This window comes from Oryzias latipes, chromosome 23 (genome assembly GCF_053564925.1).
Source record: "Oryzias latipes strain Hd-rR chromosome 23, Olatipes_Hd-rR_3.1".
Taxonomy (NCBI): domain Eukaryota; kingdom Metazoa; phylum Chordata; class Actinopteri; order Beloniformes; family Adrianichthyidae; genus Oryzias; species Oryzias latipes.
In genome coordinates, this window is record NC_136259.1 from 25,318,582 (window position 1) to 25,338,232 (window position 19,651).

The following is a 19,651-nucleotide window of genomic DNA, read 5'->3' on the forward strand; positions in this document are numbered from 1 at the left end:
ATTTATAATAATAATAATATGAATAAAACTTGTCAACTTCCAGAATAACCATGTGAAGGGAATAGTTTATTCTATTCTAATCTGTTCTTTCTATATTGAATGGATTCTAATTTGGTGGGAGGTTTGAGGCGCCTGTTCCTAACAAGTGTTGTAAAACAGCAAACAGTGCTATTGTCAGAACTGAATGTTTCTATTGGATTCTAGTTTTGTTTTTGATTAGAAACTGCAGCAGAAATGAACTCCAGAGCGGATGGGCGTCCTGACAGCAGATCACCGTCAGGGACACAGGTGGACCTGCGTTTTGCTGAGAGCCTGAAAGCAGCAGTCAGACATCTTCCCACAAACACACTCTCTGATGTGCGTCCTCTGTGAGGGCTTTACAAATCAGATTTGCCTGGAAATGATTTATGCATCACAGGGCTCTTAGAAAAACAAAAGCAAATCCAAAACGCCGTGATCCGGCGAGCGCCTCCACTTTGATCCCTTCTCTCCGCAGACGGGTTCAAGTGAGAGCTTTGTTCACCATCGGATCTCATCACATTCATATGCAGATCTTCATGAATGTGGAGAGGTTCTCTATGATTTCTGTGTTTGCTCCTGTCACGGAGGAGAGGTCTGAAGGTTTTCCAGGACTGTGGTGATCCTGATGCTTCCTCTCAGGTTAAGGCCTAAAACGGAAAACAGTCTGGAACCCAGAATGCTTTGCTCCAGATCATCCTGATATTCATCTGCAACCTGACAGGAATCTGTGGTTAAGACTGGGGTTGAATCAGAACTCCTCCCCTACTCCTCTGGCTCCTCCCTGTTGCTCCACTGAGGAGCTGTAGTGGTGTCCGAAAGTGTTTTTTTAAGGGGGAGCAGTGGCGACTTAGGACTGGGTATCCCTCTGTTGGTAGGGGGTCCGCCTCGCCGAGGAGAGACCTCTTCATGTGGGTGTTCTCCGAAACACAGAACTTTACCTTTAAACGTAAGTTATGACTTTTTTCTATGCGTAACTTTTTTAAAATGATGAAACAAATGTTGAGCGCTGGCAGCTACGCGCTAACGTAGATGACCAACAACTATTCCTGACGTCATAACAGTAACATCTTGATTTGAAGACACTACTTTTCCATGTATCTCCTCATGGAGGGCTAAATGTAGAGAATGGAAAATCCGTTAGGAAGCAATTCCGGTTTGGCCTCAGTCAGGATTCCTTCCAGATGTGCCTGAGTCCCTCCAGGAGAACATCAGGTGAGAAACCTCTTCTGCTCTCTCCACTCATGCGCTGAAGAAAGTGGCCAAAGACGCTTACAGGTGGCTGCAGGTGAGAACGGTCAAACGCAGGTGGAACCCACGTAACAAATAGTCCGCTTTTTGTGAGAAAAAAAAAGCGATCCACAGTAAAATAACAGGAATAAAGAACTAAAAAGTGGTTGAATATTTGTTCAATAAAGTTCATAGTGTCTGTATTGATAACTGACTTCCTAGGTTCTTATATCATCAGACACGGTTGTGTTTTTAACATACCTGACATGTTTTAATGGAAGACATCCATCAAAACATGTCAGGAATGGGAAAAAACACAACCGTGTCTGATAACAGAAGAACCTAAGAAGTTGGTTGAATGGCTCCAAAGCGTGCATTATCAGAAATTAACCCTTACTTATACAACACCTAAGGGTGAGTAAAGGGGAAGTAGGTGAGACACAGGCGTGTTCAAGTCCCCCCTCTAATACCTGCCCGTTAGTGCTGTTCACGCTAAACGTGCACACTCTTTTCAGCGGTCACTAAGGATCCAGTACTCGCACCTTCCTAACCACTAGAGCGTGGCGTAAGGACATTTTCCCTTGGCGTGTCTGAACAAATCTCAAGGGAACTGTGAAGATCCAGCCGCTCCTCTTTGTGTCTGTCTAGACCGGACAACCCAGAAACCTACAGAACCCGTGCAGGTCAACCCCCCTTAGGAGTGTGTGCGACTAAGACATGAGTTGTATTTACTATAGAAAAGACGTTTACACTATAGACACATTTAGGAAAACTGTTTAGGAAAACTGTGAAAATTCTTTGGATTCTATTTCTGATTTTTATACTTTGTTTAAAATCAAAATCCACAGTTTCTGCAGAACCTGAAGACATTCATGATGTTTCATCCGCAGCTTTGCCCTCCAACCCTGTAACTCTGCCTGGAGTCTCTGCTTTTCACAAGCTTTATGTTTGTAATCAATCACAGTAATCTGATTACTGCTCTACATCTGACAGGTGGAGGCGTCTGCGTTTGCGGGCTGGAGGCGTGGAAGGCGGAAAATCCAGACTTTAGATCTTTATTGGATGTTAAAATGTCAAAACGTTAATTTAATGGAATATTTGGGAGTCGAAAATCTGAAAATTCACCATCACTAAGCTCTGACCAATCAGAGTTCAGGGCTGCAGTTACTACGGCGAAGAGTAGAAAAACACAACAGAGCTGCTATTTTTTTTCTGATTAGGGAAAAAGTATATGTACACAAACTTTACTCACATAAACCTGACTGTAAACAAATTAGAAGAGAAATTTAATTAAAAGTGAATTTCAAATGAGCGCGTGGGTCTGTGTGTGTGCTATTCCCCCCAAGAAAGATCTGCTGCGGTTTAATGCATATTGAAATGAAAGAGCAACGGAGTCGAGGAAAAGTCGGATTAATGGAAGCAGAGAAGACGGGAGCGAGGAGCGGAAAGAACGACTTCATTAAACGGATTTAGAATCAGAGAGAGTCTCTGATGCAGTAAAAACCTTTTTCTCAGATCCTTAAAAAGCTGCGTTTGTGTCCCGACAACCACTCACCTGCTGCAGGTAAGAGTCTGCAGCAGTGACACTCACACCTGCTGTTCATGAGGCCAGACTGAGGAGGAAGAACATCTTCAAACCCTCCTCTTCATCAGACTCTGACATTCAGTCTCTCACCAAGCGCTGCGGAGATCTTTGGAAAAACAGGAAGTCCTGCTGCTGTAGGAAAACATCTGTAAATCTGGAGAAAGAAACCAATATGGCCTCCAAACCTCTGGAGGCCATATTGGTTTCTTTCTCCAGGTTTACACCTGTGCCCACATCTGTATCCACAGCTGTTCCTCAACAGGTGTCTAAAAACCGATGGTAGAGTTTTCCACGGTACCTGACTGACCTGTAGAGCCTGACAGGAATGTCCATGTGGTCCAAACGGGTTTTATTGGGCGTAGCATCTTTTGACAGTATTCAGCAGTGGATCATGTCAGTATCAGAGCAGGTTTTTTAAAAGAACTTTACTTCTGTTTTTTGTGGAATAGGAAACACAAAAAGAGACTTTGGGTTCAAAGAAATTCTTTCCCTTTTCACCTTCCTCTTTCTGTCTTTTCCCTCCTCACTTCCTCTCCTTGTTGTGGCTCTTTGTCAGAGTCCATCTTCATTTCTGCTCCGCTTCATTTATCTTTTCGCTCTTCTTCTACAGATTTCATTTGATTTTGGAGTGAAGTGGAACATTAACTCTCCTGTTTTCATTTCTATTCATAAGAGCATAAAAGCGCTCCTCTATCTCTGTTTGCGTCTCTCTCTCTATCTGTTTAGCTCATCGTTCTTTCTGTCACATACTTTCCAAGTCCCATTAATCTTCATGCTCGCGCACACGTGCACACACACGCACACAGATGCTTTCATGGCTTCAGCAGACCTGCAGAAGCCATGATCAGAATCATGATCAGAACTGGAACCCCCCCAAACCCAGAACTGAACCCTCACGGTGAAACGGCGTGGGGTCTGCATCCGCAGGAAAAGTCCCCATAACGCCAGCAATGACAACACAAACACACAAGCTCTTCACACTGTGATTTCCCACGATGCTTTGGGGTAAAACAGTGGAGCCATTCATCACCGCGGCAGAATTTAGAGAGATGTCGGACACGCACACTGACACGCAAACACACACAGATCTGACGGAGCTCTGGAGGTTTTCTGGCTCTGGTCCCTCCCAACGCTCTGCTCGCGCTTCCATGTTCTTCAGAGATTAGAATATTCAGAGTCAAACAGCTGGAGTTTGTTTGGAAAACTTCTGGAAATCGGACCACCTGGCAACCAAGATGTTTCCGAGGGAGTGAAGTGTCAAAGCGAACATGCAGGCTCACCTGTGGGAGAGCGCCTGTTCATCATCAGCCGTCCTTCTGGGCCGTCAAACACAACATCAAAGCACGTTGTTCTTAATAATTAAGTCAGAGAAGAAGCCGAAATGCTGCTGTTATGGAGGAGAACAGGAATCTGCAGATGGAGGTCGACATTCAGCAGAAGAGGACAAATCTAACGTCTCAGTTCAGATCTTCAACCTGAATCGCTGCTTTACAGTGAAGAATACCTTTGACTACGGATCCCATCATTCCTTAAGCAGTTAGAAGAAGATAATCCAGGCTGCGGTTCCTGTCTCCAGCTCGACTCCCGCCCCCGACTGTTCCCCCAACTCCATCTGGATGAAGCTCGTCTGCTGGACTTTATATATGTAGTTGTAGAGTTAGATAAGTTAATTCTGGTAAATCACCTGTCCGTCCTGGGGGAGGATCCCTCCTTCATGTGGACACCCCTGAGGTTTCTTTGTTTTTTCCGGAATCCGTTTTCTTTAGGAGTTTTTCCTTACCGTGAAGGGGGGTCTAAGGGCAGGGATGTCCAGGTTAGTTTAGTCAGTTTGTTAGTTCATTTGAGTATTTTCCTATTGAACTCTTTGTATTTATGATCCTTTTAATTTTATGTTTCACTTTTTCAATCACCAAGCCCATCGAGACAACTGTTGTTGTGAATTTGGGCTATGCAAACACAACTGAATTGAATTGGAAAATCCATTGGCTGTGTTTAAGAACTGGACTGGCGTTCCAAACAGGAAGTGGCTCCAAGAAGCCAAAATTCCAGAGACTACAATAGAGAAATAAACAGCTGGAAGTCAGTCATCCTATTGGTCAGAATAATCATTCTTACTCTGATACTTTTTTAAACATCTTCTTGAAAATTTTCCCTTTTTTCACTGACCAATTAGTCATAAACGGTCCAATCAGAGGCCTTAGTAAAAGTAGGAGGAGCCTATGTTGCAATGTGATCACAACTCGGTTCCTTAAACATCCGACGTTCAAAACGTTTGACAGATTTTGTATAGGGGTGGTAGGGGTGTGGCCTTCCAACAAGCTCACTCCTGATTGGCCAGAGTGGTTGCCATAGAAATTTAGATCCAATCCCTGCTTATTGACTATGTTTGGCTTCAACATGGCGGTGTTCGTATTGTAAAAAATGGCGACTGAACTGAGTTCATTTGGTTGGAGCTGGAAGTAAACCATCGGATGAGGTCACACTCAGTCACTCCAGGTCTCTTATACAGTCGATGGGGGAGAAACGCTTTCATGCCACAACAGTTTCTCAATGTTTTGCCGGGATGAAGGGAAAACAGACGAAGCTCTGAAATGCCTCAGTCTTTGTGGGAGGAGTCATCATGATGGACACAGGTTAGAATGGATGAAAGCAGCTGAACCACAGTGATGATGATATTCCAGGTTCAACTCAAAGTCTTTTGATTTTAAAACTTCCGAGGATGAATATTAAACACGGAAAAAACCTTTTAATAAATTCTGACCTTTGTTTAATGACCCGCCCCTGAGCAGCATTTCATGTTTACTTCTCCATCATTTAGTAAACAAGGTGAGTCTCCAACACGTTTGTCCCAACGATGTCATCAGCGTGGCTCGGCGGTGTCTGCGGCGTCCTGGACTCTGCAGCCATAATAGGACTGCTCAGGTGAGTCGCTGGGAGTAATTTGGTGTTTTGCAGCGACACGAGTACACCTATCCATGTCCTGTTTGTTTCCACAGCTGGGAGTGTGATGCCCTGTTTATTTGCATATAGAGTGGGAAGTGGGATCTCATCACAGGTGGCCACTAGAGACGAACATGGAGATGCATTTTAATGCCAGCTGTCTGGCTGCGACTGGATCAGCTGAGCTGCATGTTAATGTCTGGCTGAGGTGCAGAGGCACAGAGACTCTCTGAGCTGCTGGTGGGGCTCCTGTGGCCCCTCACACATAAACCGGACCCTCATTTAGTTCTGCTTTCAGCAGGAGGCTGGGTCTTCACAAGCTCCTCATCATCATTGATGATTTAATGCATTTTTGACATTTTTCTACTTTTTGTCATTCTCTTCAGATCGTTTCGATTTTTGACGTTTTCTAAATATTTTGAGCATATTATTACGCTCTTGTACGTCACACTGCATTTTGATTTAGTAATTAGGTCTGAGCGTTTTTTAACCCTGTCACAGTATTGATAGCAGCAACTTTAAACCAGGCGTTCCAAGTTTCTTTAACGACTCTGAAGCTGAGAAAACATCCAGTCCTCAGAGTTGAAAACATCGACTGTATCTGAGGACTGGACTGACTGAATGTGATGTCATCCATTGGAAATGGTTTACTTCCTTCCAGCTTCAAACAAATGCGGTCAATTCAGTCGCCATTTTCTTGTGATACAGACGCCGCCGTGTTTCAGAAAATCTGCCAATCAAACACTTTGAATGTTGGATATGGGGGCCAGCAGGCTCCACCTACTTTTATTGAGGCATCTGATTGGTCAGATGAAGAATGTTACTTCTGACCAATAGAACGACAGTTACAGCTGTTCAGTTCTCTATAGAATTCTGTGGGATTTTGGCTTCTTGGAACCGTATTCAAACTGCTTTAGAATCGTTGTAATTATGTTAATTGCGTAAACAATGGAAGACTTCCAGTAATTGAAAGAATGTGTGTTATTTCATGTTGCTGTTGACATCTAAAACATGTTAAAGGAACAATTTTTACCTGGAAAAAAACTTCAATATTGCTATATTAGTCCCTCACTAAATTGGGATTCACCTTTTAGGGTCAGGTTGATTTTTTTGTGCAGCTTTGCATTACTTTTTATTGTTATTTGATATTTTTACAGAGCATTATGTTGTGTGTCCTGAATGGCTGTAGACCATCATCATCAATCTCCTCCGTACCATGTCTCCTGTTTAGAACACATTCAGTTTGACAAATTTGCACACGATTTTTGTTTTCATTTCATAAAACTTTACTAATTTTTCTATAAAGGTTTGAACTTTCAGAGTTCAAACGACAGAAAAATGATTATGTCTGTCTGAGAAAAGTTTAAAAGTTAGTAGTCAGAGGTTTTAAAGCACATGTCAGACTCAAGACCCGGGGGCCAAATGTGGCCCTCCATGTCAATTTATGTGGCCCACGAGGGCATAAAAGCTTATAATTTCTTAAAATAAAATATAAAATGGGTGGGTATTTCTTCATATCTAGGGAGAATCTGACTTGAAATATCAGATTGGGCAACTAAACATTAGGACTTAAACACTGTCCATATAACCTAACCTGACAGAATCAAATTTAAAGGATTTATACTAAAGTAACAAGCAAACATATGTTTTCTATGCAGCTGTAATTGTCACTTTAAAAAGTTAGAATAAATAAATAATGAATTATTTAACATTAAGGAGTAGTTACATTTATTTTTCATTACATTTAGTTACATGTATAAGTTATATCTGGCCCTTTGAGGACAGACACTATGATGATGTGGCCCTCAGTGAAAGTGAGTTTGACCCCCCCGTTTAAAGGATACATTTTTTTGACTTTTCATGCTTGATTTCGTCCTCATTTTTCGCTGTTTTGTCGACATGTCATTTTGCCGTAACACTTTCATCTGCCAGTTGTTTTTATTTCTTATTTTATTATACTTTATTTTTTCACAATGGAAAATTCTTCTCTGCATTTGACCCAACCCTGGGGGAGCGGTGAGGGGAGGCAGTAGCGTTAAGCAGTAGCATTAAGGGTCTTTAGCGTTAAGGGTCTTGCCCCCCCAAGGGCACTGGGTGATGTTCATATGGTTGATATGGTAATTGCCCCAGGTACCATTGTTTATTCCCCTCCAGGAATCGAACCCTTCTACCTAACCAACCGAGCCATAACCGGTTACCTGGTTTTGCAGGTAAAATCCTTTCCTAGCTGTGGTTTGCTGGACGCGGATCTTAGGTTTTGGATGAATGTGGATCATTTTTAGGAGAACTTGTTCTCAAACTATATGAGGAGCTGGGATGTCAGACAGGAAAAAAAAAAAAAAAAATCCAGGTTCACTTTTTAATATCATCCAATCAAAAGCACAACAAACCAGCGCAGTGTAAACAGGATTTGGACCAAACTCTGATCCACCTCACCCTCTTTGTTGTCACAAACACCAATGTTTTTTAACATGAAACACTTTTAAAGGACACCTCTTCATTTGAAATATCCCACTCCAATCATTTACAGTTCAAATCATACATGTTGTGTGCTTTGTGACCGTAAACCCAATTTCCCTGACTGGACAATTATTTGTTTAAAATGCATCAACTAATCAACGTAATTAAGAAATAATTAGCTTTTCACATCACTGGTGATTGTTTCTGACTCATCATCATAAAGTTTGCATCAATCCTCATCAGAATTGTTTTAATTAGAATTTTAATCAAGAGTTTGAATCTGTCACCACTGCTGCGACCATCACACACACTCCCACACACACAGACACCACAGGACACACAATATACAGAAGCAGGCAGGCCCATTAACTGCTATATGGCTCGCTTTTTAACATGAAAGCTGGGTCCAGACAGAGGAAAGAATTCATTGGTTCTGATGTTTTCTGGTTCTGGAGCCATGAATGCATCTGGACTTTGGAGGCACTTCTGTGTCCACCTTCAATCATATTTCCGTTTGAAAAGTCGCTTCAACTCCATGAACGATCCAAACCAAAACTCCGTCAATCAGAGGAGTTTGTCGTCAGATGAATGAATACGTCCAAACTTCTCATTCTCTGGTGTCACTGTTTTCACTCCGTCACATTCAAGAAAGCCATCTTATTCCAGATATTCCTCCTTTAATGAGAGCGCTCCTCAAAGTAGGCCGCCGTTATAATCCAACACGAATCCAAAGTCTAGGAAAGTTTGTTCAAATATCAGCGGATAGATTTCCCCCTGACTGCTCCTTCACATTGTCAATGATGCGACTTCTTCAACATGCTGTAAAAGTCCACTGGTCAGCTTCTGTTGGCATGGGAACTATCCCGCATAGAAAGCCACATCATCTGCGTAAAACATCACAACAAATATTTCCATCAGCCGGATTGTGTGAGCCGACCGGCAGCCATTCTGTCCTGCAGCTGAGGCTGATGTTGCTCAACAGCTTTCTGATTTTGTGCTTCGTGAAACTAGAAATTAGTTTTTGGTCTTAAATCACTCGGTTAATTTCCAAAAATTGCTAAAAAAGAAAAAAAATGTTTATAATGGAAGTGTTTTTGTAAGAGTTGAGAAACCAAAAAAATGTAGATTTAAAAGAAAATTGATTTAAAATGACAAATTAGAAGAATATTAAAGACAAAAATTCACCAGAGGGTCTGACTTGGACTATTTCTATAAAAAAAGATATATGAACAACAGATCAGATTTTTTTAGAGATTTCTTTGTGTATCAGAATCAATCAGTTAACTTTCTGGTTTGGGTTTTTGTGAGGAATGTAGGAAGTTTTAATCTCTAGTTTGTCAATTCATGTTGATTTCCCCATCTGTCATGTTCAATTGTTTTCTGACAGCAGCGGTCCTTTCATTCTAGTCTTGTTTTTGCCTTAAAAAGCTGTGGCGGACGCGCTCTAGCTCAGCTCGTTAGCGTCTCAGCTCTTCAAAGACTATTATTCCTCCACATGTGAAGCTTGTTTTGGTGTCGAGCAAAGATGTTGGAGGTTCAATCCGCTTTCCAACACAAAGGACTTTCTGACGCCTCTCAAGGCTGCTGATGTTTTCCTAACTGCCGGACGTTTTTTGATCGTGACAAAATCAAAGTTTCTCTCTAAACTCAAACGCTGGCAGCTGGAACGTAGCGAGGAGGTAATGAGTCTTAATGAATTTCAGAGTGGCGTGAACAAAGCAGTCCACGTGGCGTTAATAACAGCTCTTGTTATGTGATCAACACGCCTGAACGTTCAAGTGAGGTAAAAACAAGAAGGTCTGACTTCAAATATTTTGTGTTTTGGTCACAAAAAAACAGTTGGAGGAAACAAATCCTTCAACAATGTTTAATTACTCGATGAAGTGTAAATAATAGAATAACATGTTAATGGGCTGGAAGGAGGTTCATTAAAACTGATCAACTGATCTTTTTTTTATACACAAATGCAGCCAAATTTGAAGTCCCTTGTTGTTGCAAAGTCAACAATTTAGTACAGCATCAGATCAAAAAGGAGCCAAAAAAGTAACTTTAGCTTATAGACAGGATAGTTCATGAAAATGTTTACCAGTAAGTTATGAAACAAGCTTCTTTGTGAAAATAAAAACCTTGCTGAAACGGGGAATTTGTCTTTTGAGATTAAACCTGTTATTCTGTCATTTTAATCTGAAGACAAAACATTCACTTTTAATGGAGTTATTCACACAACTCGTCTGATATTTGATTTAAAATTTTACAGGTAGAATTCTGTCCGGGTAAAACAAGACCCATCTTTTTATCTCTTTAGATATTTCTTCACTTCAGTGATTTAAAATCCTTCACAGAGAAATAAAAGGTATTTGAGCTGAGTTTCTTTTTCTTTTCTTCACATGTTTAAATTTAATCTTGACTACATGTATTACTTTTTCTTTTTTTATACCAAAATCTATTTTACAGTGTGTGGTGGAGAAAGGTAATTGTAAATTTTCAATTGTTTAACAAAAAAACCCTATAGACATATAGGGTTGAAGAATTTGACAGCAGGACCTACTGGAGCTTGGACTCTATGTTCGTTGCAAAAACATTCATAAAAAGCTAGCTTACTAACATTAGCTAGCTTTGTTTCGCTCACTAACTTTAGCTTAAGAATCCTCAAAACATGATTACAAAAATAGCAAAACATATTGAGGTAAGTCACGTTTGCTGTGATTGAGTGTGATGTGTTTGTGAATGTACTGTTGTAGTGCTCTCAAAAACAGCCGAGAGCGCTTATGCTAGCTTGCTAAATCACAGTTTTACTTTTTCTGAGCACAGAAACCAGTTTGACCACATCAGCCGCATGCTGAGGAGGGACCGCCTCCATCAAGACTCGAAAGGTTGAAACTGAATTTCAAAAAAAGGAAACAATCCACAAAACCAGCCGCAGAACCGTTAAAGCCCATTTTCCCGCATTTTTCCCCCCTGTTGTGACTGCTTCTGTAGGCTAGCATTAGCATTAGCTAGCTCAGCAGTCAATTCGCAGTCCGGCGAGCTGCTGAGCATTATCCAAGGCTCGGAGGTTTGCGTAGCCACTGGTAGAACTGCCGCCGATGAAGGCGGTGCCAGCGCACGTTGCCCTCAACGATCTCGAGTGCCCGTGGCAACGCAGGCCCCGCCCCAACGCCACTGGACTGGATAAATTCTTTCAGCTGAAGAAATACAAATAGGGGATGTGTGGGAGTAATAATGGGGGGGAGGAAAGATGGAAGGGAGAGTAGACAACTTAGACCAACCAGTTTTGTTTGCAAAAAAGTTCTTTAAGGTAAGGCATTTGACATGTTTTAAAAATAAATAATGACCCAACAGCAATTTATATGCTGAAATATATGCTTAAAACCTCATTTGTAGATCGCATAGGGTGACTCTTGTACGGGTAAAATAAAGTGTCAAATAAAAGCTTGTTATTAAAGGACAGACTTTTAACTCATTCTCAAAGAAAGTTTCCAGCCTATGCAGTTAGATACATTCCCTCTTCTATATATCTCTGTATAAATGATTGAATTCATTTAAAGGAGTCTTTTTTTTAAGTGGGACCAAAAAAGAAACTCAGTGGTTTTTTCCTTGACAGATTCAGTGGAGCGAAACAGAAAATCCACGGCTTCCTCTGACTTAAATTAACCCAACAATCCAGCTACTTTCTCCATCCCTCCGCCCTGTTTCCATTTTGCCTTTAACTCTCATCATTTAAAGTTTCTGCTCTTAGTTCGTTCATCCTTCTTTGCTCCTTTTCTAGAATGTGAGGATCTTAGATTGATCTGAACTAAGAAGTCAGTCTTTCTAGTTTTTTGAGCATCAGTGATGGTTCTTCTGTGAACCACGAAGCTCCATTGAGGCTGTCACATGTGTCATCTGAACAGGACAAGCTTTAACAAGAGCAAAGAATGAGGTTCTCATTGATAGACATGTTTAGGATCAAGAAATCTCAGGTGTTCTTGCAAAAATGAGGACAATGAAAAAAATGGCCATTTAAACTAGTTCAGTTAAATCCTTGCAGTTATCTATCAGTTACCTTGTTGGACTGATGCCTAAACTTACCTGTGAAACCCTTTGGGAAATGCTAACACTAAACTCGGTTGCTCAGGTGTTTCTGTGCGTTTACCTCGTAGAGTTCCTTCTCCGTGTTGAGGAACTCTGTCACTCCGCCGATGAGCTTTGAGTTCATGAACAAAGCTTCTCCGTATCTGAACAGACGACGGGTTTCAGTAACGACGTCAAATAGTTCCTCAAAGACAAAACCATCTGCGGCGGTTTGGGTCTCACCGGGCGTTCAGGATGTCCCACTTCTCCCTGAAGTATTTCCAGGCCAGGTTTCGACCTTGAGGGTTCCTGCCCACGTGGATGATGACATCGATCACGTCCTGCTCTGGGACCAGGTCTGAACTCAGAGACAGGTTGAGTAACCTAGGAGGAGATGGTATATGGAGGTCACCAGCATTTACTAGAAGCTGTTGCTTCCTCGGTTAATCAGACCGGTTGAGGTAATGTGTTGAGCTCAACCCCACAGTGGGAGGAGGGTATGAAGATTGACTTGGTCCTTCTGAAGAATGTGGCGGATCTTCTGAGGTTGTCTAGGAATTGAAGGAGTAAAAACATTCTGGCAGAACTTTGTAAACAACAGCTTCTTCAGTTCTACATCTACATCCACCACACATTACGATATGACCACCAACGGCCAGCAGAAGTCCTTCTGATCTTAGGTCTACAGCCTTCACCAGAATCCTGCAGGAGCTTCATTAAGCTATGGTCCTAACTAACAGAACCCGTTCAGAAGCTCTGATCCAGTTCAGCCAGGTGGTGATCATCTGGAAACTTGACTTCATCTGATCAGCCACAGTACGTGTTTCCATCTCCAATGAATGACCATGGAAGTTCATCTTCAGACAACACAGATGGGAACTTATGCCCTACATTTGACTTGGGCCTTATTTTTGTTTGCATCATCTAGATCAGGGGTGGCTAACCATGGTCCTCAAGAGCCTCAACCCTGTCTGTTTTCCAGTTCTCCCTTGACTGCTTGATGCTGATAACCCAAACCAGGTGTGTTCAGTCAATCAGGATGTGAAATCACTTGAGTCAGCTAATCAACAGCAAGCTGGTTAGGGAGAGCTGGAAAACAGGCAGGGTTGAGGCTCTTGAGGACCAGGGTTAGCCACCCCTGATCTAGATCATCATAAATGCTGACTCAAGTACAAGAAGAATCAGGAGGTCCAGGTGGGACACACATGAGATGTTTTACTTCTTTGTGGAGAATGACACAAACGGTTGTTCCAAACATCGTGTATAGAAACAACCTGTTCCACTAAATCAAGTTCTTGTTCATCTGAGAAAACACCAAAATACACGCTGCTATCAATCAGACGTGCGACCTTCTAGTCAGGTCAACATTTGGGTGGTACCAAGTCCAACTCCAGATGATGGGTTCCAGAAACCAGGAGCAGCTGGTATCTTCTTGATGGGTCTAAACGGGTGAAGTTCTACAGCTCCAAACATTTTCTGTTGGTTCTTGTTTTAGGGAATCATTTCCAGCTGACCTTTTATGGTCATGTATATCAAAAATTAAGACTAATTTCTCTGAATATATTCCATGTTATTAATTCATTCCCATTTTATGACTAAAACTGTAGCTTTGTATCTTGTAGTTTTTGGTCTGTACCATGACGCATCAGCACCCCTTTTTTATTTTCTCAAGCGGTGGTGGGCGTTCAGCGTATTGGTGCGTAACGATGGGTTCTGCCGCTGTTTTTTTAACATTATTTGATCAAAATAATGTGTAACAAGAAATGTGAGATGGAGAAGTTTTAAACCGCACAATATTTAAGGCTCAGATATCAAAATTCAAGACGATTTTTTAAGGTTTTCTTTCCAAAGTGAAAAGGACCTTTTAGGACCCCGCGGGAACCCCGTGGACCAAAACTCCAAAGAGCTGCCCGGGTCCACAAAGAAGACCAGGATTAGATTGTTGATGAAAAGCAAACTTCTGCCTGTTTGAAAGTTCTTTCTCTGTGGTTTCACCCCCCACCTTAAAATGAAACAGATTTTTGTCACAAATCCCAGAGGTGTGGGATTCTGTCTGATCCAGAAAGACTTGAAAAACACTAACAGTAATCAGATTACTCCCAGCAAACCCTTCTTTACGTTCTGTTTCATTTCTGCGCTTTTCCTTGGCCTTGTGTGCGAGCTGGCCATGATTCAGTTTCTGTGTTCCATTAAAGTCCTAAATCAATTTTCTTCTTTTTTGAATTCCCCGTGAGCAGGAAGCCGTTCCGCTGTGACCAATCAGCGCCGCCTTGATTTGTGTGTTTGTGCGGACCGACGTCTGAACACGCCATTCTACCATCACTGCTGCAGAAAATCGATCCGTGCACACGCACACATGCGCGCACACACACAACTACAGGCACTGTGGGATGGTTTTATGCACTTGTGAGGCGCAGAGCAAACTTTCATCACACCTTTTATTCACGTTGCTCCCTTTTTGTCAAAAGGCCACAAAAATCAATTTGCAGACTTGAACCTTGCTAAATCATTTGGGGGGGGGGCACTAAAACCACCACCTGAAGGAGGATTTTATGATCCGTGTTGAGTTACAGTTACAATCCAGCAGAGATTCACTCAGTTATGTGTTTACATGAAACCACAGTAAATGAATGGGATTGATCGCTCACTTTCAGCATAAACAGATCAATAATTGATGCTCAGAAGACGGTTTTCACTGCAGGCTTGTTCTGGGTGTCGTTTCCAGGAGGCACAGACTGGAACAGAACCATGGTCTGTTCCTGACCAACATGCCGTTCTGAGGGTTAAACTGCCCCAAACAGTCCTAAAAAAACAGGCGGTTGAAGCCAGTCGCCGCCTGTCAGAACGTTAAACATCCGAGCGTAGCACGGATTCTTCAGGAAGTTTTTCCAGGACATGAATTTGTCTGAAAACCGTGAAAAGCAGATTCATGTGCTGATCTGTTCTTCCAGTGGGAAAGTCTGTACCCCCCAAAGATCTACTGGTTCCTACGTAAAATCTGGGTCAGACCAGGAAGGATCCTCTCGGTGGGGGAGGGCGGGGCAATTACAGTCTACGAGGACTGGAGCGACTGAGTGATGTCATCAATCAAAAATGGTTTACTTACAGCTCCAACCAAATAAAGTCAGTTTAGTCACCATTTTTACAGACGCCGCCATGTTGGAGCCAGACGACGTCAGTGAGCAGTGATTGGTCTGAGTCAACGTTTGTGTGGCAACCAATTCGGGGGGAGCTTGTTGGAAGGCCACACCCCTACCACTTGAAAGCGGGCTACATGATATCTGTCAGACATTTTGAGCATTGGACGTGGGGTCCAACAGGCTCCGCCTACTTTTCTTGAGGCATCTGATTGGTCAGCTTATAACTTGAATAACTTACAGGAAAATGATGATTACTTCTTAAAAAAGTTTGAAAAAGGTATCAGATCCAGAATGGTTCTTCTGAGTAACATCTGTCTATGTCTCTACAGAAGTAGTTCCTATTGGAACGGCAGGGGGGAGGGGTCACTCAGTCCAGTTCTCATATACAATCAATGGCTGGGGCGAGTGGAGGGTTGGATACCTGTTGAGGAGGAAGGTGTTGTCCGAGCACGTCAGCGCCTCCAGCAGGATCTTCTTCTCTGAAACCGCGTTGGTGGAGTGAAACTTCATCCAGATGAACTCCCACACGTCCTCGTCCATCAGACTGACCCCGGTGCAGTAAACGATGTCGCGGATGTTCGGGGGAATCCTGCAGCGGGGGGGGGGGGGGGGGGGGGGGGGGCGACGACTGTGAGTTCACACGTTCTCAACGGAAACGCCGTTACAGACAGAAAAAGCCGCGACGAGACTCAGGATTGTGCAGGAGCTGAGAAAAGACTTGAGGAAGTGGAAATGGCAGCTGCGCAGACGCACCAGAGCTCTGCCTCAGCTGCCTCTGCTGTTTGCCAAGACAAACAGAGGTCTGCCAGCCAAAACAACGAATGCCTCCGAACTGGAATCTAAACGGGAAATCTGGCAAAGCTGGCAGAAGATCCTGCGGCTCCAGTGGCTTCATGTAAATAGGAACCATGCTGCCAAAAGGCTTTAATGTGAAAAAGCAGCATTTGAATGAGTTCAACAGCAGTGAGTGGAAATGCAACATTTTCACACTTTAACACCCGTGGAGTTTTCTCAGATACTAAAAGAATGAAGGTTATCAATCATCTCCGTCTGTTTGCATTGAAAAGCTCCAGATTCTCCATCTTCTCAGCCTCCGGAGCTCCAACGAGAATGTGATGAACTTGAACAACTTGAACTACAGAAATAATATGAAAAAATAAGGGTTTACATCTTTCAACATGTTTTAAAAGGTAGCAGATGTAGAATTGTTCTTCTGACCAATAAAATGTCTGAGGAACAGCTGTTTATTTCTATATTGAGCTCTATGGGATTTTGGCTTCTTGGAGCCAGCAGGTACTTCCTGTTTAGAACGCCAGTATCTCACAAAGTCATTTTTGGGTCACGCCCAGTTTTTTAGACTATAAGGAGTAAAATTCATATTTACTGCTTTATTATTTGCTAAAATGTCTTTAACGTGCTGGAATGTTGTTAATAAACTACCTTTTCTTCAAAATGTGTAATATATAAACCGATGACTCCGCCCCTTCCAGGCTGTCACCATGGCAGCCACTCAGAGTTTGGGGCTGCAGAAACTAAAGTCCTTCCCAGACTTTAGATCAGGTGACCAGAACGCGACTCACCGCCGTTTCAGGTTCCTTCTGTTTGTCGTTGCGCTTCACTTCCTGTTCCAGCAGGTTAACCATCAGCAGGACCTGCTTTAACTGTTGAGTTTGACCAGACCCCCCCCCCCCATTGGCGTCCGCTCAGCTGGGATTAATCCCTGAAGTGTTGCTGTGGGGCTGTTTGTGCTCCACTTCAAAGCGACGTCAGTCTTCCTGTTGGGGGTGATGATCAAGTCCTGCGTTTGCAGCGTCTGCCAAACACCCTGCATTAATGCATGAAAGTGCATTTAACCTGACAACTCTTTGTACAAGCATCTGATAGTTTATTTATTGTAAAAACATTATCTGCTCCGCTCTCTCTGCACACGCTTCGTTTTTCATCCCATCTACAGTTGCTGCCGTAATTTCTAAAAGTTATACTGTGTTTCTTCCACTGCAGAGGCCTCCAGACGGCTCACGTCCCATTAAATAACACACTGGCTGTGTGAGGCGGAGTGTGCGTTGAAAATGTTTCTGCGTCCCCGAGTCGTTTCTGTGGAGACACCGGCTCCCTCGCCGGCGTCAGGCTCTGACAGGATAAGTGCATCTCCAGCATCTGCTCGTCCGTCCGTCCGGCTGTCTGTCTGCTGCTCTGAATCTTTTAAACGTCAAACAGATGAAACATTCAGCGAGGCCGGCAGAGCCGCGGTTAAAAGCCTGAGAAAAGGTCGGTCTGCTGCAGGAACGCCGTCCCCTCGCCACCTCTACCCCACAGATTATTGAAATTTAACGAGCAGAGGCAGCTTTAAGTTCACTACTCTTTTAGGCATTACAGAGAGTGGCTGAAAGTGCTGAGCGGCGGTCCTGTCTGTGCATTATGAGCCGTGTCAGGTTTGTTACAGTGGAGACGTCAGCACAGAAATGTAAATAAACACGGCCTCCTGACCGCTTTCTGCTGCTGGGAAGGAAAGCCAGTGAAGTTTAGTTTCTCACTTGAATTCTGCAGAGAAAAGATTTTTCCTAAAGCAGATTAACAGGAACAGGAAATGAGCACTTTAAAAGGACTTTCAGATCCAGTGTCACCGACTAGGCGCGGCAGAGATCCAACCCAAAAACACCTGCTCCCCACAAACCCCCCATGAGGATCCAGCGTAAAAAACCACGCTGAGGAAAATGCTGTTTCATATAGATCCTATTTGTGACATAGAAAATACACTGGGCGGGGCCACAAGCTTCCTGCTCCGCCCCTTTCTGATGCATCCACCTGCAGACAAACAGATCCATGAACGTCTTTGTTCTCCTCATCTGACCTGGAATCCGGATCAGAACTGGACGGCTGGATAGATCTGATGTTTGTCACACCGCTAATGTTAGCTTGGGGGTGTTAGGGGCTGCAAGCTAGCAGGAGAGATTGTAAACAGAGAGCTCTCAGTTATGGGGAAGGGAAGAGAGGGTGTGGTTTCCCCATGCCAACAGTCTACAACTAAGAGGTGACTCTCTAAATCCTGCCGCTCTGCAGAAACTATGTCCTAGAAAACCACACAGGTTTCTGATCATTAAAAGACGGCTGGGAACGCTGTGGACATAGATCAGAAGATGATCGGAGCGGGACTTTAAATGGATTTTTTCTGAAAATAGAAGTATTCATAGAAGATTAGTAAACCTCCAATATCTGGATTCATTAAGAAAATATAAAATTCTGTGCATTCTGTTTTGGTAATAGTGGTATGAATTTCAAATGTAAAAGAAACAAATTTCAGTTACTATAGTTATTTATAATTGGTAAATAATAATAATAATAATAGAATAATAACACAAGAACAAAACATCGGGGTAGGACTGTGGACTCTCCCATGTGATCAGCCCTCCACGTATCCCATCATTTCATGATAACAAACACCCTTACACAATAGACAACAGCTGTGGCGTTGTGTGCTTGTTTGCATTAGTTCTGTAAAGAACTACAAATTTGCACATTAACATTGTCGCAGCAGCAAGGTGGGGCGTGCTGCGAACACGGACACTAAGACGTGAGATGGGAGCTTCGTACCAAGCGTTTTCAGCCCAGTTCAAATAAAACTTTCATGCAAGTAAACAGTTGGACCTTTTGGTTCTCATATTTGAGAAAACCACAATAGGTTTAGATTAAAAATAAGATTAACCTGATAAAAAAAATGATAACACGCTAATCTGTCTGTAATTAATGGCGATTAACACGATAATCTACGGGGGCAGCAGGAAGAAGACATGAGTCCATTTGTCTTTTTGCTGATGATACTGGTGTCTTTCTACGAGTCACAATCTTTGTCTTAAAGGTAAATCCGTTTCGTTCATTCTGAAAACTTAAAAAAAAAACGTTTGTTAGAAGAAAAATGAAAACGTCTTTAGCAGTTTAAACCAGTTACTGTCAACAAACCAGACAACTTCAAATGGATTAGCAGTGAACTCCCATCTGGACGTGGTTTGAATTCTAGAAGAAACCTTTGGCCCCTCCCTCCAGCAACTGTTCTGGTTGGCCCCTCCCTCCAGCGAGTGTTCTGGATCCTTACAGAAGGAGGTTTTGGACCACAGACGAGCTTCACGCTCCATCAGATCCAAAGCTAATCTCCCTCGCCACATTTCAGAGGCTGCAGTTTTCCACTGTGAATGCGCTAACATCAATGAGGCGAGGAGTTCTCTTCCCT

General features: G+C 42.8%; 1 protein-coding gene across 4 annotated transcripts in view; it reads right to left on the minus strand.

Annotated features, from left to right (window-relative positions):
* Positions 1 to 4,511: 4,511 nt before the first annotated feature.
* LOC101170139 (thyrotropin-releasing hormone-degrading ectoenzyme) overlaps positions 4,512 to 19,651 on the minus strand; it is a 169,251-nt gene continuing 154,111 nt past the window's right edge. For 3 of the 4 annotated variants that reach the window (XM_023952251.2, XM_078942046.1, XM_023952252.2), the window contains exons 17-20: positions 15,848 to 16,015; positions 12,530 to 12,670; positions 12,369 to 12,450; positions 8,119 to 11,418 (exon numbers count right to left, since the gene is read on the minus strand). In XM_023952251.2, coding sequence (XP_023808019.1) covers positions 11,272 to 11,418; positions 12,369 to 12,450; positions 12,530 to 12,670; positions 15,848 to 16,015 — 538 coding nt within the window. In that variant the 3' untranslated portion in view covers positions 8,119 to 11,271. Of the gene's footprint in view, positions 4,627 to 8,118; positions 11,419 to 12,368; positions 12,451 to 12,529; positions 12,671 to 15,847; positions 16,016 to 19,651 lie in introns of those variants that run through there. The other variant, XM_078942045.1, reaches the window with a different exon arrangement.